We start from the raw sequence: 25610 nt of genomic DNA, 5'->3' as shown, positions 1-25610 counted from the left end.
ACCAAGTTCCTTTTCTCTTGCCCAGTTCACATGGCCATTAAGATAAGCAAGTCCTACTCTTGCTCCCTGCCAGGGCTATAAGGGTGTCGGAATCTGTTATTCAGGGATGGCTGATGAGCGAGGGTGTAAACGCTTGAAGCACCAGATGCAAGCAGAGAGACCAAGCTGGGAGCCCACAGCTACATGCGCTCTACACAAGTGGTCATTTTATTTACTTAGACTTCTGCCACACCTCATCCCAAGGGCTCCAGCGGACGAATGGTATATAGAAGTCTGCGTCCTTTAAAAGCGCCCGTGGTCTTCAAAAGGGTTTCCAGTCCCAGGAAATCTGCTTTCGACTTAAGACATCAACGTGGTGTAGTGGTTAAGAGCGGTGGACTCTAATCTGGAGAACCGGGTTTATTTCCCTACTTCTCCACAGGAGCGGTGGACTCTAATCTGGTGACCTGGGTTGGTTTCCCCACTTACACATGAAGCCAGCAGGGAGACCTTGGGCCAGTCACAGTTCTCCGAACTCTCTCAGCCTCACCTACCTCACAGGGTGTCTGATGTGGGGAGAGGAAGGGAAAGAGATAGTAAGCCGGTTTGATTCTCCTTGAAAATGGTAGAGAAAATCGGCATATAAAAAAACAACTCTTCTTCTTCAGACATTTGAAGCCCGTATTTGCATCCATAAGGGCTGGATAACCGAAGTCCTTTAAAAGCTGAGAATCAAAATTCTGCACCCAGTGATCACTGCATGCTTTTTCTGCCATGGTACCGAAACTCAGAACGCGCATCGCCTGAAATAGAATCATATGCACTGAGCAACGTTCTGCCCAGCACCATCCCCTAAGAAAATTAGAATTATTTAAATAGCAACATCGTATTAACCCTGTTTCATAAAGAAGTTGCTTAGAGGGCCACCATGACATTATTTCAGTGCGGCGCAAGCTATCATTCAGTTCCTTTAATAATTAAAAGGCATTTGAGTTGTCTAAGCCTCTATAAAGAGATAAGCCGCTTTCTTAGAACCCGGGAGCAGTTTAATCATAAGGCACATTGGTGGAATACGTCCATGGCATTTAATACCGCACACTTTGGGCGCCCCGACGAGAGAATGAATGCGCAGAGCAGCGTTTCAGCCAACAGATTAATATTTTACTTTCCATAATCTATGGAGGGTAAACTTTCAAAGCCTGCCTGTGAATCAAGATCAGGCTCGATTCGAAAAACGATAAAAATCCACGAGCATCTCAGCAGTTTAATTCTGCAAGGGAGATGCAAAAACATCGGCGGGAATGAAACCCGAAACCCATCATTGAGAACGGCTCCGTGAGATGGCTTGGAATGCATTTCCGGGCTTTGACATTTAATTTGTTTTCGAAATCCCGCCTTCAGATTTCCGATGGATGCATTAATGTGAGCTCAAAATGCTGAATTTTTTTTTAAAAAAATAGGTATATGAAACAATTGGAAAATTACAGGATATTTGGATAATAAGGCTGTTAGTAATGAACAGTATATTAGATGTTTCATGTTAGCTGAATTAATAATGAAATTAAATGTGTCAAATGCACCCTGGTAAAGTATATAAGGATATATTATAGTGCATTGTAAGTAGTTGTGTTGTATTATGTTGTGTTGTGAATGTGATATTGTATGTATTGCTGGTTTATTGTGTTATTGTATGTGATACTGTGATATTGTATGTATTGTTGGTTTATTATGTGACACATAGTGTGAGAAAAATAAAAAAAAATTCAAAAAAAGAGAGGAAAATTACAGGATATTTGTAAGGGCAAATTTGATTGGAGGCCTCGCTCATCTGTGTACAGATGGCCGACGTATGTGCTAAGTACTGTATCGCACAGTGACACTGAACACCTTGGTCCAGGCCTTGATCAGATGCTACTGCAGGTGCAACAAGATCCGGATGCCTCCGTCTCGCTGATGAGGGGCCGTCACACTTTTGTGAGCTGGAATAATAGGGTCGGCTTGAAATGAGGGGGAACGACAGCCTTAACCTGCCCAGATGGCATCCATCGAGTCCCGTTCTGAATACTGCTGGCTTGGCATCACCTGGCTAGCAGTGCAAGGGATTGAAATGAAAATAATCACTCAACATCCAACAGTTGTATATCAGGGGAAGGGGAAAAAAAGAGAATCCTTTTGAGTGTTGATCCTTTTCATGAACCCAAACTGCCTCATTTGCTCCTCTCTCTGGCCCTTGTGCACAACGTTGACAGCTGAAAAAAAATAATGGCCACTGAGCCAATTATAAGTGTCACAGGAGATTACTAGAGCTAGATTTGAGTCCTTGTTCGATACCAACAAGATTTTCAGGGTATAAACTTTCGAGAGTCAGATACGAAGCTCTCTTTGACTCTCAAAAGCTCATACCCCGACAATCTTGTTGGTCGCTACTGGATTTAAATCTATCTCTTCCACTGTTTTAAGTGCTGTCAAGTTGCTTCTAGCTTACAGTGGCCCTATGAATTAAATGTTCTCCAAAACATCCTATCAACAGCCTTGCTCAGGTCTTGCAAATTGAGGGCCGTGGCTTCCTAGATTGAGTCAATCCATCTCTTGTTGGGTCTTCCTCTTTCCCAGTTGCCTTCAACTTTTCCTAGCATGATTGTCTTTTCCAGTGACTCATGTTTTGTTTTTTTTTGTTTTTATAATACAACCAAAGTATGATAGCCTCCGTTTAGTCATTTTAGCTTCTAGGGTCAGTTCAGGCTTGATTTGATCTATAACCCACTGATTTGTTGTTGTTTTTTGACGGTCCAGGGTATCTGTAACACTCTCCTAATTTCCATTACATTTTATTTTTATATTATTATTCTATATTTATGTATGTATTCAATTTTTAACTTTGTAGGATACTTGATGGTCTATGCCTGCGAATAAAGTATGTATGTATGATTGAGTCAATCCATCTCATGTTGAGTCTTTCTCTTTTCCTGCTGCCTTCAACTGTAACCAAAATACGGTAGCCTCAGTTTAGGCATTTTAGCTTCTAGGGAAAGTTCAGGCTTGATTTGATCTAGAACCCACTGGTTTGTCTTTTTGGCAGTCCATGGTATCCATAAAACTCTCCTCCAACACCACAGTTCAACTGAATCCACTTTTTTCCTGTCAGCTTTCTTCATTGTCCAACTTTCACACCCATACATAGCAATAGGGAATACAACGGCATGAATTAACTTGATCTTGGTTGCCAGTGACACATCCTTACACTTAAGAATCTTTTCTAGCTCCTTCAGGGCTGCCCTTCCCAGTCTCAGTCTCCTTCTGATTTCCTGGTTGCCGTCTCCCTTTTGACTGATGATGGATCCAAGGAACAGAAAATCTTTAACAACTTCAGTTTCTTCATTGTCAACCTTAAAGTTGTGTAATTCCTCAGTAGTCATTACTTTTGTCTTCTTGATGTTCAGCTATAATACTGCTTTGGCACTTTCTGCTTTAACCTTCATCAGTATCATCTCATGTTCTCACTATTTTCTGCCAGTAATGTGGTATCACCCGCTTATCTCAAATTGTTAATGTTCTTTCCACCAGTTTTCACTCCACCTTCATCTAAATCTAATCCAACCTTCTTTATGATATGTTCTGCATGCGAATTGAACAGACAGGGAGAGAATATACATCCTTGTCTGATACCTTTGCCAAATGGAAACCATTCTGTTTCTCCATATTCTGTCCTAACAGTAGCCTTGTGTCTGGAGTACAGGTTGCATATCAAAACAATCAGATGTTGTGGCACACCCATTTCTTAAAAAACCAACCATAGCTGTTCATGATGTACACAGTCAAAATCTTTGCTGTAATCTATCAAACACAAACTGATTTTCTTCTAAAATCCTTTCATACACTCCAGTAACCAATGTAAATTTGCAGTATGATCTCTTTTGCCTCTTCCTTTTCTGAATCCAGCTTGAACATCTGGTATTTCTCATTCAATATATGGCAACAGTGTTTGTTGTAAGATTTTGAGCATCACTTTACTCGCATGAGAAATTAATACGATAGCCCAAAAATTACTGCAGTCTTTGATGACTCCTTTTTTTGGAACTGGAATGTAGATTGAGCTTTTCCAGTCTGTGGCCCCCTTGTTTTGTTTTCCATATTTGTTGGAATATTCTTGCTAAGATTTTTTTTTTATGGACTCCATTTCTGTGGCTTGGAATAGCTCTATTGATATCCCATGTATACCTGGTGATTTGTTCCTCCCAGTTGTTTTGAGTGCAGCTTTCACTTCACTTTCTAAAACTGTACAGAGGGCACCTTGGCCATCTTCTAGGCATGAAGTACGGGTCACTGGTGGTGTTTGGGGGGGAGAGTCAGTTTGGAATTTCCTGCATTGTGCAGGGGGTTGGACTAGATGACCATGGTAGTCCCTTCCAACACTATGATTCTGTGATTCTAGGTATAAGCATTTTTTTGTTAAAAGGCCATTTTAAAAGGCATCATGTTAAACAGAGTGTCTACCTGAAATCTTGAAGGTTTACTATCAGAGTTATTCTATTATTTATTTATTAGGTCTCCCCTTCTAGTAATCAACATAAGAACATAAGAAAAGCCCTGCTGGATCGGACCAAGCCCCATCAAATCCAGCAGTCAGTTCACACAGTGGCCAACCAGGGGCCTCCAGGAAGCCCACAAACAAGACGACTGCAGCAGCACCGTCCTGCCTGTGTTCCAAAGCACCTAATATAATAGGCATGCTCCTCTGATCCTAGAGAGAACATAAGAACATAAGAAAGGCCCTGCTGGATCAGACCAAGGCCCATCACGTCCAGCAGTCTGTTCACACAGTGGCCAACCAGGTGCCTCTAGGAAGCCACTAACGATGAGTGCAGCAGCACCATCCTGCCTGTGTTCCACCACACCCAAAATAATAGGCATGCTCCTCTGATACTAGAGAGAATAGGTATGCAGCATGACCAGTATCCATTCTAACTAACAGCCATGAATACCCCTCTCCTCCATGAATATGTCCACTCCCCTCTTAAAGCCCTCCAAGCTGGCAGCCATCACCACATCCTGGGGCAGGGAGTTCCACAATTTAACTATGCGTTGTGTGAAAAAATACTTCCTTTTATCTGTTTTGAATCTCTCGCTCTCCGGCTTTAGCAGATGACCCCGTGTTCTAGTATTATGGGAGAGAGAGAAAAACTTCTCCCTGTCCACTTTCTCCAAACCATGCATAATTTTATAGACCTCTATCATGTCTCCCGTTAGCCGCCTTCTTTCCAAGCTAAACAGCCCTAAGCGTCCTAACCGCTCCCCGTAGGACAGTTGCTCTAGTCACTTAATCATTTTGGTTGCTCTTTTCTGCACCATCTCAAGCTCTGCAATATCCTTTTTTAGGTGAGGTGACCAGAACTGTAAACAGTATACCAAGTGTGGTCTCACCATAGATTTGTACAAGGGCAGTATGATATCAGCAGTTTTATTCTCTATTCCTCGTCTAATTATGGCCAGCATGGAATTTGCCTTTTTTACAGCAGCCGCACACTGGGTTGACATCTTCATTGAGCTATCCACTACCACCCCAAGATCCCTTTCTTGGTCTGTTGCTGCCAGCACAGATCCCGTCAGTGTATATGTGAAGCTGGGATTTTTTGTCCCAATATGCTTCACTTTACACTTATTCACATTGAATCTCATTTGCCATTTCAATGCCCATTCTTCCAGTATGCAGAGATCCTTCTGGAGCTCTTCACAGTCCGATTTTGTTTTAACCACCCTAAATAATTTGGTGTCATCTGCAAACTTGGCTACTTCACTGTTTAACCCCAATTCCAGGTCATTGATGAACAGGTTAAAAAGCACTGGTCCCAACACAGATCCCTGAGGCACCCACTGCTCACATCCCACCATTGGGAGAACTGACCATTGATTCCTACTCTCTGCTTCCTATTTTTCAGCCAGCTCTCAATCCATAAGAGAACTTGTCCTCTTATCCCATGACCTTGAAGTATGCTTAGCAGTCTTTGGTGGGGGACTTTGTCAAAAGCTTTTTGGAAATCCAAATACACAATATCCACAGGCTCATTCCTGTCCACATGCTTATTGACGCTTTCAAAAAACTCTAATAGGTTAGTGAGACAGGACCTACCCTTACAGAAGCCATGTTGGGTTTTGCCCAGCAGACCTTGCCCTTCTATATGCTTGACAATTTTATCTTTAATAATGCTTTCCATTATGCATCATGACTATGCATAATGGGTATGCATCATGACTAGTATCCATTTTGACTAGTAGCCATGAATAGCCCTCTCCTCCATGAACATGTCCACTCCCCTCTTAAAGCCTTCCAAGTTGGCATCCATCACCACATCCTGGGGCAGGGAGTTCCACAATTTAACTATGTGTTGTGTGAAGAAATACTTCCTTTTGTCTGTTTTGAATCTCTTGCCCTCCAGCTTCAGCAGATGACCCCATGTTCAAGTATTATGAAGGGGGAAGAAAAGCTTGCCCCTGTCCACTCCATTCCATGCATAACTTTATAGAGCTCTATCATGCCTCCCCTTAATCGCCTTCTTTCCAAGCTAAGCTGCCTTTTCCAAGCTAAATCAAACTAGTCAAGATATTAAAAGCAAGGGGGCGAAGGAAGTTTTGCAGTTGGCCCTGCCTCCCCCAGCAGCCATTTGGGGGTTTCGCCCACTACCCTGTGTCAAAATTCCAGAGGTGCTCAAGAAGGTCAGGGACCCCTGCCGTAATACATAGCCCTCTCTTCTTGAAAGACTGTTCCAAAAGCCCCGAGGCAGTAACAAGGTGGCTATGAGGCGTCTTGGTTTCTTTATCTCTTCTAAGGCACTTTGGGCTTTCAGATGATATCCTGCTCATCCTGCTTACGGCCTAGAATTAAAAAGCTTTGCCGATCCCTCGTGGGGTCGGACCAAGGACCAAGCGCCAGGCTAAGCCCCACATTTGCCACCTGGCAGCCGGGTCACGGAAATCCCCTCTTCTCTTGGTGCCTTGTTATTCGCCCTCTTGCTTCTTAAATAAATGTTGCTACGTATCGCGGCCGACAGCCACGCGAGCAAGATGGGGTTTGGAAACAACAGCAGCCATGCCAGAGACAGCCATGGAACGAGCCAGACCATTTCCCAACATGGGGGAAACAATGTTGAGGAGGAAGCGGAAGAACAAATGTTCACTTTATCCATCCTCGGGAGAGTGCCAGATTTCATGAAGAGCCCAGCGACAGGCAGCCCTGGGCTAAAAATCTGCAGTTGCTAATCTAAATCTGCTTTCTTTGTTTGCCGCTAACGAAAAAAGCCATTTCAGAATCTGTGGAGCAGGTCTATCTTGCAACTGAATCAATTCATAGAATCATAGAGTTGGAAGGGACCGCCAGGGTCATCTAGTCCAACCCCCTGCAGGAAATTCACAACTACCTCCCCCTGACGACCCCTACTCCATGCCCAGAAGATGGCCAAGATGCCCTCCCTCTCATGATCTGCTTAAGATCATAGAATCAGCGTTGCTGACAGATGGCCATCTAGCCTCTGCTTAAAAATCTCCAGGGAAGGAGAGCTTACCACTTCCCCACCTCAAAGTCCTCTGCTGTGACTGGGGATGTTCTCTGCCAGATGGATCCAGATGTTCTTTCGTGGAGAAGATGCAGACTTTGCTTGTATGACAAGGTCTTCCGGGGTGGGCTCAGGTGAGTTAAGCAGGACAGAGCCCGAAGATTTCCTGGAATTACAACTGAGCATCAGATGACAGAGATTAGTTCCCCTGGAGGAAGTACCTGCTTTGGAGGGCGGGCTCCATCAACCTCCAGCTGGTGGCTGGGGATCTCCCGCTATTACAACTGATCTCCAGGTGATAGAAATCAGTTCCACTGGAGGAAATGGCCAGTTTAGCAATTGGACTCTATGGCACCGAAGTCCCTCCTCTCTCCAAACCCTCAGGCTCCACCCCCAAATTCTCCAGGTATTTCACCACCTGGAACTGGCAGCCCTATCTATGGCATTATGCCCCATTGAGGTCCCTCCCCTCCCCATACTCTGCCCTCTCCAGGGTCCATCCCCAAATCTCCAAGAATTTCCCAACCCAGAGTTGGAAACCCTATTTATACTTCATCCCTAGGCCAAATGACTCTCCTGGCTCTCCCTCAATGCCCCGATAATAACATTGAGCTATTTAAAGATTACCGCATGTGAAATGTTTTGAACCTTCAGTATTACTGTATCAATGTTAGCTAATATTATGATTAGGGTTATAAACTCCTATCCCAAGGGAAGGGAATTCTGGGCAGGCCCGGGCAGAGCCAGCCCTAACTAGTGATTATGATCTTGGGGTTTCATGTAAGCTTCTGCTTAAGTATTTCAGCTTTTGCTTAGATTAACCGAAAACGACAGAAATGTTTAGGGAATTTAAATTTCAGGCTTTGAAAATTTATTTTCCTGGGAAGAGCCTTCTTCTGTGCTTTAGGTACGCAGTTCTACTCTGGATCAGCAGAGACTGATAGTGGTGCCCCCCCATATCATTGGTGGGGGGCCTACCTGAACCCCACCCAGGCCTGGACCCTCAGCCTGTCCCCCTCAAGGTTTTTTTCCCCCATTTGCTTTTTCAGGCCTCGGCTGATTTCAGGTTGTTTTTATGCCTCAGACTCTCAAGGTAAAACCAGACTTTGAGAAGAATGCCTCAGAAGCAGTATGTTTTAGGATCCTTCTGTTATTGATGGGATAAAATGCCATAGAGTCCACCTTCCAAAGCGGCCATTTTCTCCAGGTGAACTGGTCTCTGTCGCCTGGAGATCAGTTGTAACACTGGGAGATCTCCAGTTACCCCCTGGAGATTGGCATCCCTAACACACATTTGTGTTTCGCGTGGACCAAACGGTAACGTGAGGATGAGATTTCAATCCCCTTTGGGGCTAGGGTTGCCAACCTTCAGGTGGTGGCTGGAGATCTCCTTCTATTCCAAGTGATCTCTAGCCAATAGTGATCAGTTCCCCTGGACTCTATGACTAGGGTTGCCAGGTCCCTCTTTGCCACTGGCGGGAGGTTTTTTGGGTGGAGTCTGAGGAGGGTGGGGTTTGGGGAGGGACTTCAATGACATAGAATCCAATTGCCAAAGAGGCCATTTTTCCCCAGGTGAACTGATCTCTATTGGCTGGAGATCATTTGTAATAGCAGGAGATCTCCAGCTGCTACCTGGAGGTTGGCAACCCTATCTATGGCATTGAAGTCCCTCCCCTCTCCAAACCCCTCCCTCCTCAGACTCCACCCCCAAAATCTCCAGGTATTTCCCAAGCCAGAGCTGGCAAGCCTATTTGGGGCAGAGGTGGTTCTTCCGCCCAGTACAACAGCAGAGCTGCCGGGTTTCCAACCACAACATCCAAAACTGCACCCGAGCCCTGGCAATTATAATAATAAGATAAAGGCTACATTGTGTCTTTGCCAGGCTCATTTATAAGGAAGGGAAGTAACACAGAGACAAGGCCGGACTGTGGCGGGAGGCGTTTTCGTGCCACAAAGGGCGATTCGCACCTGCCAACTATTCAGAAGATTGCGGACAGTACCAGGTGCACCGATGGAGTTGGATTTTATGGCTGGGTGTGTCACGAGTGTATTTTTAGAGGCACCGCAGTCCACGACACGGACTCCCCTTTTTGACAGCCGGCCTAAATCAAATCTTGGTAGTATTCGTAAGATGCTGGTTGGTGTGACAGGGAGCTTCTGTGTCTGCAGGTAGGCCTCAATAAAGAAGGGGCCCAGCTGTAGGGCTGCCAGCCTCTAGATTAGGGTAGCCAACCTCCAGGTACTAGCTGGAGATCTCCTGCAATTACAACCGATCACCAGCCGATAGAGATCAGTTGCCCTGGGGAAAATGGCCGCTTTGGCAATTGGACTCTATGGCATTGAAGTCCCTCCCCCCAAACCCCGCCCTACTTAGGCTCCGCCCCCAAACCTTCCGCCGGTGGCGAAGAGGGACCTGGCAACCCTTCCTCCTCTTCCCCTTGTGAAGTAGGTGGGGTTGAGTTTGGAGAGAATTGTGACTAGCTAGCTAGGGTTGCCAACCTCCAGGTACTAGCTGGAGATCTCCTGCTATGACAACTGATCTCCAGCCGATAGAGATCAGTTCACCTGGGGAAAATGGCCGCTTTGGCAATTGGACTCTATGGCATTGAAGTCCCTCCCCTCCCCAAACCCCCCTCCTCAGGCTCCTCCCCTAAAACCTCCCGCCGATTGCAAAGAAGGACATGGCAACCCTACCAATTCCCCAGCTGCAAGTATAATAAGGCTGATGGCGGTTATTGAAATATGACAAATCCTTGACAAGTACACACACAAATGGTTGTTTCCATATTCCCTGTCTAATAAAGGTTCTGTGAAGAACACAGCATCCACGTCTCATTGATACAAGAAGTACCGAGTAACTCAGCTACGCGGCAGTTTGGTGCTTGTGGTCAATGGAACAACCCTTTCATTTCCATTGGTCCCAAAGGAAGTTAATGGCTTCTACACCACCACACTTCCCTCCCCAGCTGCCCATGTAACCCTCCACAAAATCAATCCTCTTATGAGCAGCACCTGAATTCACCAGTCTAGCCTGGCAAAATCCTGCTTGTTTTCATGGGCTGGCCCATAAATGTATTTCAAGATGCGCCCAATTAGGATACGAATTAGAACGGGAACAAAATTTATCCTTATTAAAGAACGACAGATGACAGGAGTTTGATCAGCAGATTAGATTAGTGGTGCAAAATCAAATGGCGCATGGAGATTTTTAAAGAAGCACTTTAAAAAAACGGCAGTCACAACCCACTCATGTTTGTCCACTCCCCCATTCATTTCAATGTGGCTTGTCCAGGGGAACAACATCCCCACAGGTTTGGCCCCTTGCACTGAATGTTAAAACGTTTTACTCTCTGGAACACGGAGCGGGAAGCATGGCAGCCTGTCAGAACGGCTCGGGCGAACCTTGTTTACAGATGTGACGTGGCCGCTTGCATTAACGCTGTTGGGCCACTGCCCAGATTCGGCAGATGCAAATCTAATTAGGCCTAATTACGCTTTCCAAAAAGAATGCTAATTCGAGACTCGGTGCGCAAGGATCTCAGGATGTATTTTTACACGACGTGATTCATCTGTATATTCTCAAACAATGGAGCCCCTTACTGTGTGTTTCCAAACCACCCTTTTTTGTTTAATAAAAACACCCAAGGAGTTGAGCGTACGCTTCCCAACAGCCCATGGTAAATCACTGTCTCTACTGATTCCCTAGTTTACCTTTTGGAAGGATTTTTGGGAATGCTTTTTACAAAGCACTGTTAAGTGTGCACTGAGATTCAGTAGGTTTCAACCGTCTTACGAAACATTAAGTGTGAGCGGAAGTTCTGTCTTCTTCTTCATTCTCCTCCTCCTCCTCTGATCTGGAAAACCAGGTTTGATTCCCCACTCCTCCACATTAGCGATGGACGCTAATCTGGTGAACTAGGTTTGTTTCCCCACTCCTGCACATGAAGCCAGCTGGGTGACCTTGGGCTAGTGACAGTTCTCTTAGAGCTCTCTCAGCCCCACCTACCTCACAAGGTGTCTGTTGTGGGGAGGGGAAGGGATTGTGTTGTAAGTCGCTTTGAGACTCCTTAAAGGCAGAGAAAAGCGGGGTATAAAAAACCCACTCTTCTAAATTGAAATTAAACCAAAAAAAGGTTGAAATTAAATCAAAAGAGTTTCCGTCTAGACATCAGGAAGAATTTTCTAACAGTTAGAGTGGTTCCTCAGTGGAACAGGCTTCCTCGGGAGGTGGTAAGCTCTCCTTCCCTGGAGGTTTTAAGCAGAGGCTAGATGGCCATCTGTCAGCAATGCTGATCCTGTGACCTTAAGCAGATGATGAAAGGGAGGATATCTTGGCCATCTTCTGGGCATGGAGTAGGGGGTCACTGGGGGTGTGGGGGAGGCTGTTGTGAATTTCCTGCATTGTGCAGGGGGTTGGACTAGATGACCCTGGCGGTCCCTTCCAACTCTATGATTCTATGAAATAAGCTGACTGCTTTTTTTATTGACAAACCTCATGCTATGTGAGCATGATGGACCAAGATAGATATCGAGCCACCTGCTTGTCTCTAGGCCTGATAGGAAGCCAGTTATGACAAGCCTAGGATGATGGCACCTTGGCCAGTCTGGAACACAGAATACTCTTGTGGCTGCAGAAGATTTTAGGATCAGGACAATAGTTGGTAGATAGCATCTATTTATGCAGTACATTTAATCCCTCCCTTGCTCTAAAGAGGTCAGGGTGAGTTACAACATTCTCCTCTCCTCCATTTTATCCTCACAACAATCCTGTGAGGCAGGTCAAGCTGAAAAATAGTGACTGGCCCAAAGTCGCCCAGTGAGCTTTCATGGCAGTGTGGGGATCTGAACCCGGATCTTCATAGTCCTAGCCTGCCATCTTAACTATGACTAGGGTAGCCAACCTCCAGGTGGTGACTGGAGATCTCCTGCTATTACAACTGATCTCCAGCTGATAAAGATCAACTCACCTGGAGAAAATGGCCGCTCCATCATGGCAATTGGATTCTATGCATTGTGCAGGGGGTTGGACTAGATGACCCTGGTGGTACCTTTCAACTCTATGATTCTATGGCATTGCAGTCCCTCCTCTCCCCAAACCCCGCCCTCCTCAGGCTCTGCCCCCAAACCTCCCGCCAGTGGTGAAGAGGGACCTGGCAACCCCAACTATGACGCTAAACAGCTAGATTCGAATCCACTAGCACCTTAAGAGACAGACAGGATTTTCGGGGTGTCAGCTTTCGAGAGTCAAAGCAGAGCATATGCCCCGAAAATCTTGTTGCTCTCCAAGGCGCTACTAGATTCGAATCCAGCTGTTCTACAGCAGCCCAACATGGCTACCCTCTAAAACTACTACACTAAAGTGGCTCACGACACAGCAGGTATAAACTACGCAGATGGGTCTATCTTATAAGGTCTTTCCTTCGAAGGAAAGTATCATTTGTGGGTCTGAAGGGGTGAATGCAACTCAGCACGCAGGTGCCTGTGGGCTCGGATTCAGTCCTGCACGAAGCCCTTCCCTGTAGTACCATTACCCACAGAATACAGTCATGGTAGCAGCATGGCTATAAAACGCACACCTCTCGTGCTGCACATCTCCAGAGATCAGTGGCATCGTCACACACATTTTAAATTGCCCCACTGACACAGATAGCATTGCCAAGGTAATTAATGCCCATATGGTAAGCAATGGGGGGGGGCTACGGCGGGGGGGGGGGAGCTTCACGCCTCTTCCTTTCTCAGCATTTTTGGATTTCCTGTGCTTCAGAGGACAGCTGTTTTACTCTGCGGCTACCATGATGGCAAGTTTCACACCATGGCGGGAGGTTGCATGACACATGAAGCTGCCTTATACTGAATCAGATCCTTGGTCCATCGAAGTCAGTATGACAAGGTCTGGATTACACCCTTCCAGCGTGAAGATCCCGGTGACTTCGTTTGGGAATGAGGAGATGGAGAAAAAAAGGATTTTGTTGGTCCGAATCATGCGATAGCCATTCCTTGCCCGTAGTGGCGAGGCCAGAGACAATCAGGCTCTTCAAATAAGAACGGTCAGCGTGCTGCACCCAGAGAAGTTCTGTGAGATGCAATAATCAAGCAAATCCATATATTCTGGCTCAGTTTGCCCCATTTATTTAGATCCTGCCAGTCACTGGGCTGGGGAAAGAGCTGTGCAGCAGACTATCTGGAATTATTGTTAATGAGTTGCTATTATTTATGAAGCACCAAACATGAAAGGATATCATACAATTTTTAAAACCAACACCAACCAACCAACAAAAAACAAAACAGGCCCTGCCTGCAGGCTTACAATCTGAAGTTAAGACTAGACACGTTAGAAGAAGAGTTGGTTTTTATATGCCAACTTTCTCTACCACTTAAGGAAGAATCGAACTGGCTTACAATCACCTTCCCTTCCCCTACTCACAACAGACACCCTGCGAGGTAGGTGAGGCTGAGAGAGCTCTAAGAGAACTGTGACTAGCCCAAGGTCACCCAGCAGGCTGCATGTGTAAGAGAGGGGAAACAATTTCAATTCACCAGATTAGCCTCCGCCACTCAGGCAGAGGAGTGGGGAATCAAACCCAGTTCTCCAGATCAGAGTCCACCGCTCCAAACCACCACTACACCATGCTGGCTCTCCATTAGGGAGGAATGCAGAATTAAAAGGGAGGAGGTCAATCAGTAGAAGCCCAGGGGAAGAGAAGAGCTTTGTCTTCAGGAAGCTGTTGAATCCTAGAATAGAATAACAGAATCATAGAGTTGGAAGGGACCACCCAGGTCATCTAGTCCACTGTCCAACTCCCTGCGCAATGCAGGAAATTCACAACTACCTCCCCCCACTTCCCCAGTGACCCCTACTCCATGCCCAGAAGATGTGTGTGGGGGGGAATCTTTCAGGATCCCTGGCCAATCTGGCCTGGAGGAAAATTGCTTCCTGATTTCAAAGTGGCAATCGGCATTACCCTGAGCATGGAGGAGGAGGAAGAGTTGGTTTTTATATGCCGACTTTCTCTACCACTTAAGGGAGACTCAAACCATCTTACAATCACCTTCCCTTTCCCTCCCCACAACAGACACCCTGTGAGGTAGGTGGGGCTGAGAGAGCTCTAATAGAGCTGTGACTAGCCCAAGGTCACCCAGCTGCTTCAAGTGTAGGAGTGGGGAAACAAATCCAGTTCACCAGATTAGTGTCCACCACTCATGTAGAAGAGTGGAGAATCAAACCTAGTTCTCCAGATCAGAGTCCACCGCTCCAAACCACCGCTCTTAACTGCTACACCAAGCTGGCTCTCAGGGCCACGAAAACCGGGCACTGATGCAACCCTTCCTGCCCTCCTTCTCACAATCTTCCTAAGTTCTCATGTTGAGTATTGCAACCCAGGTGCATGGCAAGAGAAAGGATGGTCTGCGGGTGGGAAACAGCAAGGGTCAAGGAGAGTGAGTGGAATGTTTCAGCCCCATCACTACCTTCTGTCATTTTGCTAGACCCCTCAGTCTTAATGGGGCCGTAAAGCTTCCCCTGGTGGGAAGAAAGGTTTACAGTATCCGAGTGGCATGCAAGGGGTGGGCTCCTGTGACTTTAAGCTATTCTGGACATTGGTTCTTGTAGGTTATCCGGGCTGTGTAACCGTGGTCTTGGAATTTTCTTTCCTGACGTTTCGCCAGCAACTGTGGCAGGCATCTTCAGAGGAGTAACACTGAAGGACAGTGTCTCTCAGTGTCAAGTGTGTAGGAAGAGTAATATATAGTCAGAAAGGGGTTGGGTTTGAGCTGAGTACTGTCCTGCAAAAGTAATGTGCTAATCATTGTCCTGTAAGTATCAAGATAATGTGCTAATGAGGTTATGGTATGTTAATATGGAACCATTGTATCCTGAAGTGATCTGGACACTCTAATATGAACGTTGGGGGGGAGGGGGAAGGGAAGGGCGCATCTCCCCACATTTTGCCCACGTTTTCAGAGGCCTGTTTTATCTCGAATTTGAAAACGTGGACAAAACACGGGGAAATGCAGGGGGAGAGCGAGGCGACCTCTGACGATCGGAAACGGCACACATAATCAACACAAAAACCCCGAAGTCGTTGGAGGCGTGATGGCGAGTGAAATAGCCATGCATAAAAGATGGCAAGAGGATCATGCCAGGGGCTGCAAACAGTGATAAAGACTTTAACTCTCTCTTTATTTGGAAAAAAAGAAAAAGGAATCAGATTCCTATTGCCCTTTGTCTTGGTGAACCTTCCTTAAAACAGGCTCCCTGTATGTGGTTTGATTTTTATACTGTTCCCCCCACCCGCCCCCATGCACCTTGACGCTATTCTAATTTTTCCAGTAGCTTTGGGGCAACGTTGCTTCGGAACCACATGAAACAGAACATGACGCCCATAGTTTTAGGGAAAGTCTCATCAAACGCAAAATCCATCGAGTCCTGTAGAGGTATTTCCACGACTTCGATCAGCTCGCCTTCTTCTGGGCAGCCCCCTCCTTTGCCGCTTTTCATCTCATCGGTCACTTCTGCATAGAACAACGTCTGCTTTGATCCCGTCACACCAACTCCAGATCTTCAGAGGAAAGGAGGGGAAGACAGGAAAAAAAAATGTAATATTTAGTCATTGTTGTTGTTTTTTAAACCACTTTACCTGATGAAAATGGGTAACATGACTCAAATACTCAACCAAAGGCGGAACCTTGAGAAGGTGCAGAAAAGAGCAACCAAAATGACCAGGGGACTAGAGCAACTGCCCTATGAGGAGTAGTTAAAATGCTTAGGGCTGTTTAGCTTGGAGAGAAGGCGCTTAAGGGGAGACACGATAGAGGTCTATAAAATTATGCATGGTATGGAGAGAGTGGACAGGGAGAAGCTTTTCTCCCTCTCTCATAATACTAGAATGCGGGGTCATCTGCTGAAGCTGGAGGGCGAGATTCAAAACAGATAAAAGGAAGTATTTCTTCACACAACGCAGTTAAATTGTGGAACTCCCTGCTTCAGGATGTGGTGATGGCTGCCAACTTGGAAGGCTTGATGAGGGGAGTGGACATGTTCATGGAGGATAGGGCTATTCATGGCTACTAGTCAAAATGGATAATGGTCATGATGCATACCTTTTCTCTCCAGGATCAGAGGAGCATGCAGGATAATGCTGCTGCAGTCGTCTTGTTTGTGTGCTTCCTAGAGACACCTGGTTGGCCACTGTGTGAACAGACTGCTGGACTTGATGGGCCTTGGTTTGATCCAGCGTGGCCTTTCTTATGTTCTTAACCACACTTTTAAAGAAACACAGAGCTGCTGGAGAAAACCGCAACCCCATGTCATATCTTTAACTTTCTTTTTGTACATCTTGCCCTGTATCTTGGTGTCATCATGCCAAGTGGTTTCCTCATCAGCTAATAGTGCAATGATGATGCCAGGGAGTACACTAAGTTGTATTACGGAAGCGAGTGCGTGGGAGGAACTGGACACAGGGCTGCCATATTTGGTAGGAGCCCTGTGTTTCTTATAACTTGAAGTTTCTGTTTCAGAATTTCACTATTTAATGTGTTTTACCCATGAATCTGCCTTATACTGAATCAGACCCTTGGTCCATCGAGGTCAGTACTGTCTATTCAGACCAGAAGTGGCTCTCCAGTCTCAGGCAGAGGTCTTTCACATCACCTACTTGCCTAGTCCCTTTAACTGGAGATGCCGGTGATTGAACCTGGGACCTTCTGCAAACCAAGCAGATGCTCTACCACTGAGCCTCAACCCCTACCTTAGCTGCCTTATACTAAGCCGGACCCTTGGTCCATCAAGGTTAATATTGTCTACTCAGACTGGCATCTGCTTTCCAGGGTCTCAGGCTGAGGTCTTTCACATCACCTGCTACCTGGTTCTTTTTAAATGGAGATGCTGGGGATTGAACCTGGGACCTTCTGCAAGCCAAGCAGATGCTCTGCCACTGAGCCACAGCCCCTCCCCATAAATATATAATGTAAATTGCACACATCTCTCAATTTACTATATTGCATTGTGGACCCTCCATAAGTTACCTACAAATCTACTAGCGGTTCCCAATCTGTGTTCCATGGAGCACTTGGTGCTCCGTGAAACATCTCCTAGTGCTCCACGGAGAGATTGGAAAGAAAAATACTGCTGTCATTGGGTTTTGTATACAGGTGCTAGGTGAAAGTTAGTGCTCTGTGACAAATTTCTCTCCTGAAAAGTGCTCCATGACTCAAAAGGTTTGGGAACTGCTGTACTATATATTATTTACTGATTCCATTTTAATCTCACAAGCATTCAGTTGGGTATGCGCGCATAAAAGCTGGGACTTGTTGATTGTTCTGTGCTTTAAAAGTGCGAGCCTGTGGTAAAAATCCTGCTCATTAATAAAATGCAATTTAGGCGAATGTACAATCCAGCATTATCAAGCATGTATCACGCCATGTTTATGAGCAAATACTAAATCACGGTTTTCTTTGTACTACAATCCAAACCTTTGCACTCATACAATGGGCGGGCTGATGAGCAATTAAGGGTTGTTCCCAAGGTAAATCTGTCGGCCCTTTCATGCAGTTCGGAGATTATAAGTGGCAGGTGCAGGAAATAAAAATACAGGACAGAAGCAATTGACCCAAAATTATATTATATTATACCATCCGCAGACAGGTGTACCGGCAGGTGATCTGACTCGTTGTAAAGTGTGTTGTGGTGAGGTTAAAACGGTACTTATTCATAGGCTATCAAGAAGAATATTGCATTGCACTCTATGGGGGATGGTTAGTATACTGTTAATGTTTGAAAACATCAAAGGAACCCCCAGCCCCATTCACAATACTGAAACAGATGAAGTGAGATGCAAACTCTGGACTTCTGAAGAGGCAGCGTGGTGTAGTGGTTAAGAGCAGTGGGTTGGAGCAGTGGACTCTGATCTGGAGAACCGTGTTTGATTCCCCACTCCTCCTCATGAGCGGCAGAGGCCAATCTGGTGAACCGGGTTGGTTTCCATACTCCTACACAAGAAGCCAGCTGGGTGACCTTGGGCTAGTCACACTCTCTCAGCCCCACCTACCTCACAGGGTGTCTGTTGTGGGGAAGAAAGGTGATTGTAAGCAGGTTTGATTCTTCCATAAGCAGCATATAAAAACCATGGCAAGTAGCCACTGGTAGACCTCTGTATTTAAAACATTTTTACGCTGCCTTTCTACCTGGTCGGGGTCTCTAAGGCGGCACACATAAAAACATTAGGAAGAACTTCCTGACAGAGCGGTTCCTCAGTGGAACAGGCTTCCTCGGGAGGTGGTGGGCTCTCCTTCTTTGGAGGTTTTGAAGCAGGGGCTGAACGGCCATCTGACAGCAATGCTGATTCTGTGAACTTACGCAGATCATGAGAGGGAGGGCAGGAAGGGTTGTGTCACTGTTTGGCTCTCATGGCCCTTTCTTACATGCCCAGAGTCATGCTGATTGCCACTTTGGGGTCAGGAAGCAATTGTTCTCCAGGCCAGATTGGCTAGGGATCCTGGAGGGTATTTTTTGCCATCTTCTGGGCATGGAGTAGGGGTCACTGGGTGTGTGGGTGGGGGGGAGAGGTAGTTGTGAATTTCCTGCATTGTGCAGGAGGTTGGACTAGATGACCCTGGTGGTCCCTTCTAACTCTGACTGTATGATTTTATTTGAACAGTTAAAAACAACATTTAAAATGACAAAATAATTCAATAAAAACACATAAACAAACAACACCAGAACCAGGGAAGAAGGCCAATAACTGTTATTGGGTCTATGCCAAATCTAACAAAAAAGCCTTTGACTGATGGCGTAAGACACCAATAGAGGGAGACAGATGAATCTCCCTGTGGAGTGAGTTCCAACGTTTTGCACCGATCTTCTATTAATCTCTCTAACCCCCTTTCAAAGCCATCTATGCTTGCGAGTTCATATTCAACAGACACCAAGTATATTTCCTGCACTTAAAAAAAAACAATAATTCCAGAATGCACATTACTCAAGGCTGTTCTGAATTTTGGGCCTGAAACTGTATGTTACAACGGCTCTGTTACTATTTGTAAACTGGCCTCAGCACACCTATGAAGCTTCCTTTCCCAAAAAGTATCCCCTATTTCAGGGTAGGCAAACGTAAGGCCCAAGGGCCTTGGGAGCTCTTATCCGGCCCGCGAGCCAGCCAAGGCAGCCACCCCCTCCCCGCACTCTCAATCTGGGCTGGCAAGTACGGTTGTCACCCTCCAGATACTAGCTGGACATCTCCTGCTATTACAACTGATCTCCAGCAGATAGAGATCAGTTCACAAGGAGAAAATGGCTGCTTCGGCAACTGGACTCTACGGAATTGAAGTCCCTCCCCTCCCCAAACCCCACCCTCCCCAGGTTCCGCCCCCAAAAATCTCCCACCGGTGGTGAAGAGGGACCTGGCAACCCTACTGGTGAGACATGGCCTGGCCCAACCAAGTGACATTGACCTTGTAACAACTGAGTTTGACACCCCTGCTCTATTTGCTTCGATAGGAAAAGGGAGCATGTGACACAATGTTCTCAATGTCTCAGTAGCTGTGACAGGTAGCTATGTATGTGTGTTAAGTGCCGTCAAGTTGTTTCCGACTCATGGCGACCCTATGAATCAATGTCCTCCGAAGTGTCCTATCCTTAACAGCCTTGCTCAGATCTTGCAAATTGAGGGCTGTGGCTTCCTTTATAGAGTCCATCCATCTCTTGTTGGGTAGCTATAAGGATCATAAAAAAAATGCTAGGGACAATTTTTACACCAACCCTACGGATGCTTCCTCAGAAGTAAGTCCCGGGGAGTTTAATAAGGCTTAAGCGTGCCTGAGGCTGCAGCCTTTGTTTCGATGTCGAAGAAAGCATCTTTTCATCTCGCCAACCAGCTCTCTAATCTGGCTCCGAGGAGTAGCGAGAGACATCTCCTCTGTTTCGTGCCCCCCCTCCCCCTAGCAAAAGCTTGTTAATCCAGCAGGAAACGACATGTGCCAGGATTGACAGCTGTGGATTTGTATTCAATTCCCGGTTTTTTTCCTCCCCTCTCCCCTCCATTATTTTTTTTTAAAGTATGCCAGCGTCCACCTCAATGGAGCTGTCAAGAGGAAAGACCGAGAAAGTTTTGTTTTGCTTCAAAGCGGCCACCTTCTATACGTTTAGACGCGCGTTTCCAAGTAGAGAACAGATGCTTTTTTCTCGCTCTCCGCGAGCCCACAATCTGGGGAGGCAGAAGGCTGGGAGCACATTTTCATTTTAGATTATTTAATTCTTGACATTTCCTTAATTCCAAATACTAGACACAAACTGCACGCACGCCCAGTTGGCTACTTCTCTGATTTCTGACTGAATTTCATTTTTTAAAAAATACATTCCTTGCAAAATAGTCAGTTCTTAAAACCACAACGTTGGGATAGCAAACTATGTACTAAAACACCTCGTTTTTTTTTTAAAGAGGTCATTGTACAACACTCCAAATGCTACAAAATCGCGGACTCCAGGAATTTCTAAACTATGTATTGTGAGGAACTACAAACGTAAGGTCATTTGTGCATGAGAGGATTTGCCTTGGATTTGCCACTCTCTAGGTGCACGTTTCCCCCATCCGAATTCTCAAAACTCTGCATGGGGGCTTATTTTCGAGTTTTGAGAATCTGGATGGGAAAAATGTGCATGTAGAGAGTGGCAAATCCAAGGCAAAACCTCCCGAGCATCAATGGCCTAAGTCTCCTATAAGCTATCCTCGCAGGAGTGCCCACTGCATCTCTGCATGATTCACTGCACCAAGCAATCCTTGCGGAGGCTGTATCAATTGTGCAGACATAGTTTCTATGATCTGGTGGGAGGTGTTAACCCCCTTTTTTAAGGTTTCAGATTTTTCTGCCAACCAGGGAATGCCCCCCCCCCAGCCCCTGAGTCTGTATGTGGCCCCATCATGCTGATTTTTTTGAGTCATACCTTGGGACCAAGTTTGGAAGTAAGATACAGGGTATTTGTTGGTCACAACCAAAATCTGTTTAGTGTAACTTTGGAAAGATCCCAAGCTTGTCTGATTAACCAAACCATAGGACATTTATGGGGGGGGGGGACACACCTAATTTTATTAAACTGACAGAAGCCAGAATTTCTATGGCGAGTACAGGCTGTTGAGGTTAGCTCCTGAAGTTGATGTTTTAAAACAAAATTTGTCAGATTCAGCCTGAATATGTTCTCCAAGCAGCTCAATTTCTGTGGAAAGGTTCAGCACAAAGGACCTCTGATTGCCCCGATGAACATCATATAATTAAAGGTGTAGGGTCGTTACATGACAATAAAGCAGTGTGAGGGTCTGTACGCCTTTGCCTTGTGTGTTCCCCCCCCCCCTGGACTCGTAAAAGCAGTCCAGGCCTTTTGCCTTTCCTTGGTTCAGGCGCTGCGTCTAGCAGGCCCCAGGTTGGAATGTCTCTTCCCACGTCCACCTCCCTTGCTCTCTCCGACTCCTTCCCACCAGCTATGGCCTTGGTGGGTAGATAGCAATAACGAGCTCCCTGAGGTCTTTGATGTTCCTGTACCATGCACAATTATCTCGTAGATTCCCATAACATACATTTGACATCTGCTTCCCTGTAGGGGTTATAATTCTGTCTTTGTGAAATCGTGAGCACTTGCAACTTTACCAGTGTAAGGCCTATACTAACCTGAAGCTTCCAATAAAGTTCCTTGTTTCTGCATGACCGTCTGAGCAAGTGATTGTATGGAGTTTGCACAGGGAGGTTGGGAACCCTCACATTAAGTTGAAGGGAGGTGGACGTGGGAAGAGACATTCCAACCTGGGGCCTGCTAGACGCAGCGCCTGAACCAAGGAAAGGCAAAAGGCCTGGACTGCTTTTACGAGTCCAGGGGGGGGGGGGGAGAACACACAAGGCAAAGGCGTACAGACCCTCACAAGCAGTCACCTGACATCTTTTTCCCTTTTTTGGTTGCTTGGTGTGGCCCTATTTGTCTTTTTCTTTGTGATCATGCCACCCTTGAGCAGAACAAAAGAACATAACATAAGAACTATGAATGAATGAATGAATGAATGAATGAATGAATGAATTCACACACATACATAAGAACTACTCCCGATATACCCCACTTGGTTTTAACAGCTTAACAGCCTAGGGTAAAGGTAAAAGTAGTCCCCTGTGCAAGGACTGGGTCATACCTGACGCATGGGGTGATGTCACATCCCAATGTTTACTAGGCAGACTATGTTTTATGGGGTGGTTTGCCATTGCCTTCCCCAGTCATCTATACTTTACCCCCAGCAAGTTGGGGACTCATTTTATTGACCTCAGAAGGATGGAAGGCTGAGTCAACCTTGAGCCGGCTACCTGAAACTGACTTCCCTTGGGATCGAACTCAGGTGGTGGTCAGTACTGCAGCTTACCCCTCTGCGCCACGGGGCAGCCTAACAGAAACCTAAATGTCTGCCTGGTTAGGGTGTCAAATGCACAGGCAGGCATTCTCTGCGGCATTCTCCTCCCCTGGAGACTTGCCAACGTCTGAGCTTGGGTGTTCTTTGCTAACTGCTGAAGGGCTCGGGGCTGGCTTCTGTAGGCCAAGGTGAGACGTGGGACCTAGACATCGTGATGGGCCGTCCCACCCCGCCCCACCAACGGAACTAAAACAGCATTCCAAAGAAAACCATAAAATAATTCATCAAAAATATGCTGCATTAAAAATCCCCATGTACCTACTTTAACCCCAGCTGTTAAAGAGCATCCCATATAACTAAATCTTAAGGGAAACTTCAGAAATATTGAGATTCTGCATCATTTGTCACCTCCCAAAAAGATCAGTCCCAATACTCACCAAGTATATTGACCACGTTGTTGCGAGTGGGGTTTGAAAACATGTACATCATATTCACTTTAATTTCATTTTACTCTTTACTGTCTTAACATAATTCGTGCTGGGTTAGCCATACACATATTTCCTTCCTCTTGGGCTTGCGGAGTTAGATTTTTAATTTGGGAAATCAGCAGAAGAAATTACAGAAGATAGTTAAGGGGTGGGGGGAGAGACAGGAATTAGACCTTATGTCTGAAACAGAGTTGCTGCCAAAACAATGTCAAGCTCTCCGCATAATGTTTAGGTACTCTTAACCATGACATGATCACATCACATGGCGCATTTCTCCACCCCTGCTCTACATTCTTGGCTGCTCTAGCCAGGGGCATGACAACACACATGATGACATAGGCATGCTTAAACATCCCAGGGACAGACGGGACTTTACTGAGGGCTATTTCCAGCAGCCCTGAACGGAGCACAAAATCTAGTTCTGTAATTTTGCAGTTGTTTTTTTTAAGGGATAAACATTTCTGATAATGAAAGGGTCAGACAAGGAACGACCTGGAAAGGGAAGAGATTATGTTTAAACTTCTGTTGCCTCCCTCAGCTTTTCCTTTGATTTGCTTTATGCCAGTGTGATGTAGTGGTTAGGAGCAGTGGACTCTAATCTGGAGAACCGGGTTTGATTCCCCACTCCTCCACTTGAGCGGCGGACTCTAATCTGGTGAAACAGGGTTTGATTCCCCACTCCTACACATGAAGCCAGCTGGGTGACCTTGGGCCAGTCACAGTTCTCTCCAAACTCTCTCAGCCCCACCTACCTCACAAGGTGTCTGTTGTGCAGAGAGGAAGGGAAGGTGATTGTAAGCTGGTTTGATTCTTCTTAAAGGTAGAGAAAAGTGGGGAATGAAAACCAACTCCTCTTCTTCTTTATGGTTGTTGTCGACTGACCTGACTCAAAGTGGCTTAGAACATTGTTCTCCCCTCCTCCACTTTCTTACAACAACAACCCTGCAAGGTAGGCCTGGCTGAGAGTTTGTGAGGGGCCCGAGGTCACCCGGCGAGCTTCCATGGCAGAAGTGGGTATTCGAACCCGGGTCGCCCAAGGCCACAGTCCACCACTCTGTCCACTACACCACAGCTCACCAGCCACAGAGGACAGCAACAGAAGGATTGTCAAAGCACAGTTGGTTGCTGGGGGGGGGGAGGCTTGGTGGGTTTCAACTCTATGAGAGTCTCTTAACAATTGTCCTCTGTTTTCTGTCACCCCAGAAGGTTGAACCAGAACCAACGGGTTGAAATTAAATCAAGAGTTTTCGACGAAACATTAGGAAGAACCTCCTGACAGTTACAGCTGTTCCTCAGTGGAACAGGCTTCCTCGGGAGGTGGTGGGCTCTCCTTCTTTGGAGGTTCTTAAGCAGAAGCTAGATGGTCACCTGTCAGCAATGCTGACTCTATGGCCTTAGGCAGATCGGGAGAGGGAGGGCAGGATGAGCCAGTGCTTGGCTCTTGTGGCACTTTCTTACATGCCCAAGGAAGGCCGATCGCCACTTTGTGGTCAGGAGGGAATTTTCCTCCGGGACAGATTGGCCAGGAATCCTGGAGGTTTTTTGCCTTCCTCTGGGCATACAGCAGGGGTCACTAGGGCTGTGGCGGGGGAGATAATTGTCAATTTCCTGAACTGTGTCGGGGATTGGACTGGATGACCCTGGAGGTCCCTTCCAGTTCTATGTTTCTAATGACCGATCCTGAGCCTACTTACCGGTATGACGTAATTCTCTTCAGGCTAGCTAGAGGGACGTCGTAGCCGCACTCCTCTAAGACTTCCTGGCGAGCGATTTCCTCCAGAGAAAGCTCCGGCTTGTCTACGATGCCGGCGCAGAGCTCGTACGTCACTCCTACCGAAGCTGGCAAACGACCTTCAAGAGGACGCCAGTTCTCCGGGCAGTTGCTCTCAAAGTCCTGAGGAAAGTGCTGAACCATCTCACTCATGTAGACAGCTGAAAGCATGCAACAGGCATATCTAGTCACTGACGGTGCTATGCTTGGAGAAGAATGTAAGAAAAGCCATGCTGGATCAGACTAAGGCCCATGAAGTCCAGCAGTCTGTTCACACAGTGGCCAACCAGATGCCTCCAGGAAGCCCACAAACAAGACGACTGCAGCAGCATTATCCTGCCTGTGTTCCACAGCACCTAATATAATAGGCCTGCTTCTCTGATCCTGGAGAGCATAGGTATGCATCATGACTAGCATCCATTTTAACTAGTAGCCATGGACAGCCCTC

The 25610-nt window shown here is 46.3% G+C and overlaps 1 protein-coding gene across 1 annotated transcript in view; it reads right to left on the bottom strand.

Annotated features, from left to right (window-relative positions):
* Nucleotides 1-15837: 15837 nt before the first annotated feature.
* Nucleotides 15838-25610, bottom strand: part of NUDT14 (nudix hydrolase 14) — a 75363-nt gene continuing 65590 nt past the window's right edge. The window contains exons 4-5 of the mRNA XM_056851757.1: nt 25086-25323; nt 15838-16084 (exon numbers count right to left, since the gene is read on the bottom strand). Coding sequence (XP_056707735.1) covers nt 15838-16084; nt 25086-25323 — 485 coding nt within the window. The remainder of the gene's footprint in view (nt 16085-25085; nt 25324-25610) is intronic.

This window comes from Euleptes europaea, chromosome 6 (genome assembly GCF_029931775.1).
Source record: "Euleptes europaea isolate rEulEur1 chromosome 6, rEulEur1.hap1, whole genome shotgun sequence".
Lineage (NCBI taxonomy): Eukaryota > Metazoa > Chordata > Lepidosauria > Squamata > Sphaerodactylidae > Euleptes > Euleptes europaea.
Note: the sequence above shows the minus strand (reverse complement) of the source record. Positions and strands in the feature narration are given on the sequence as shown.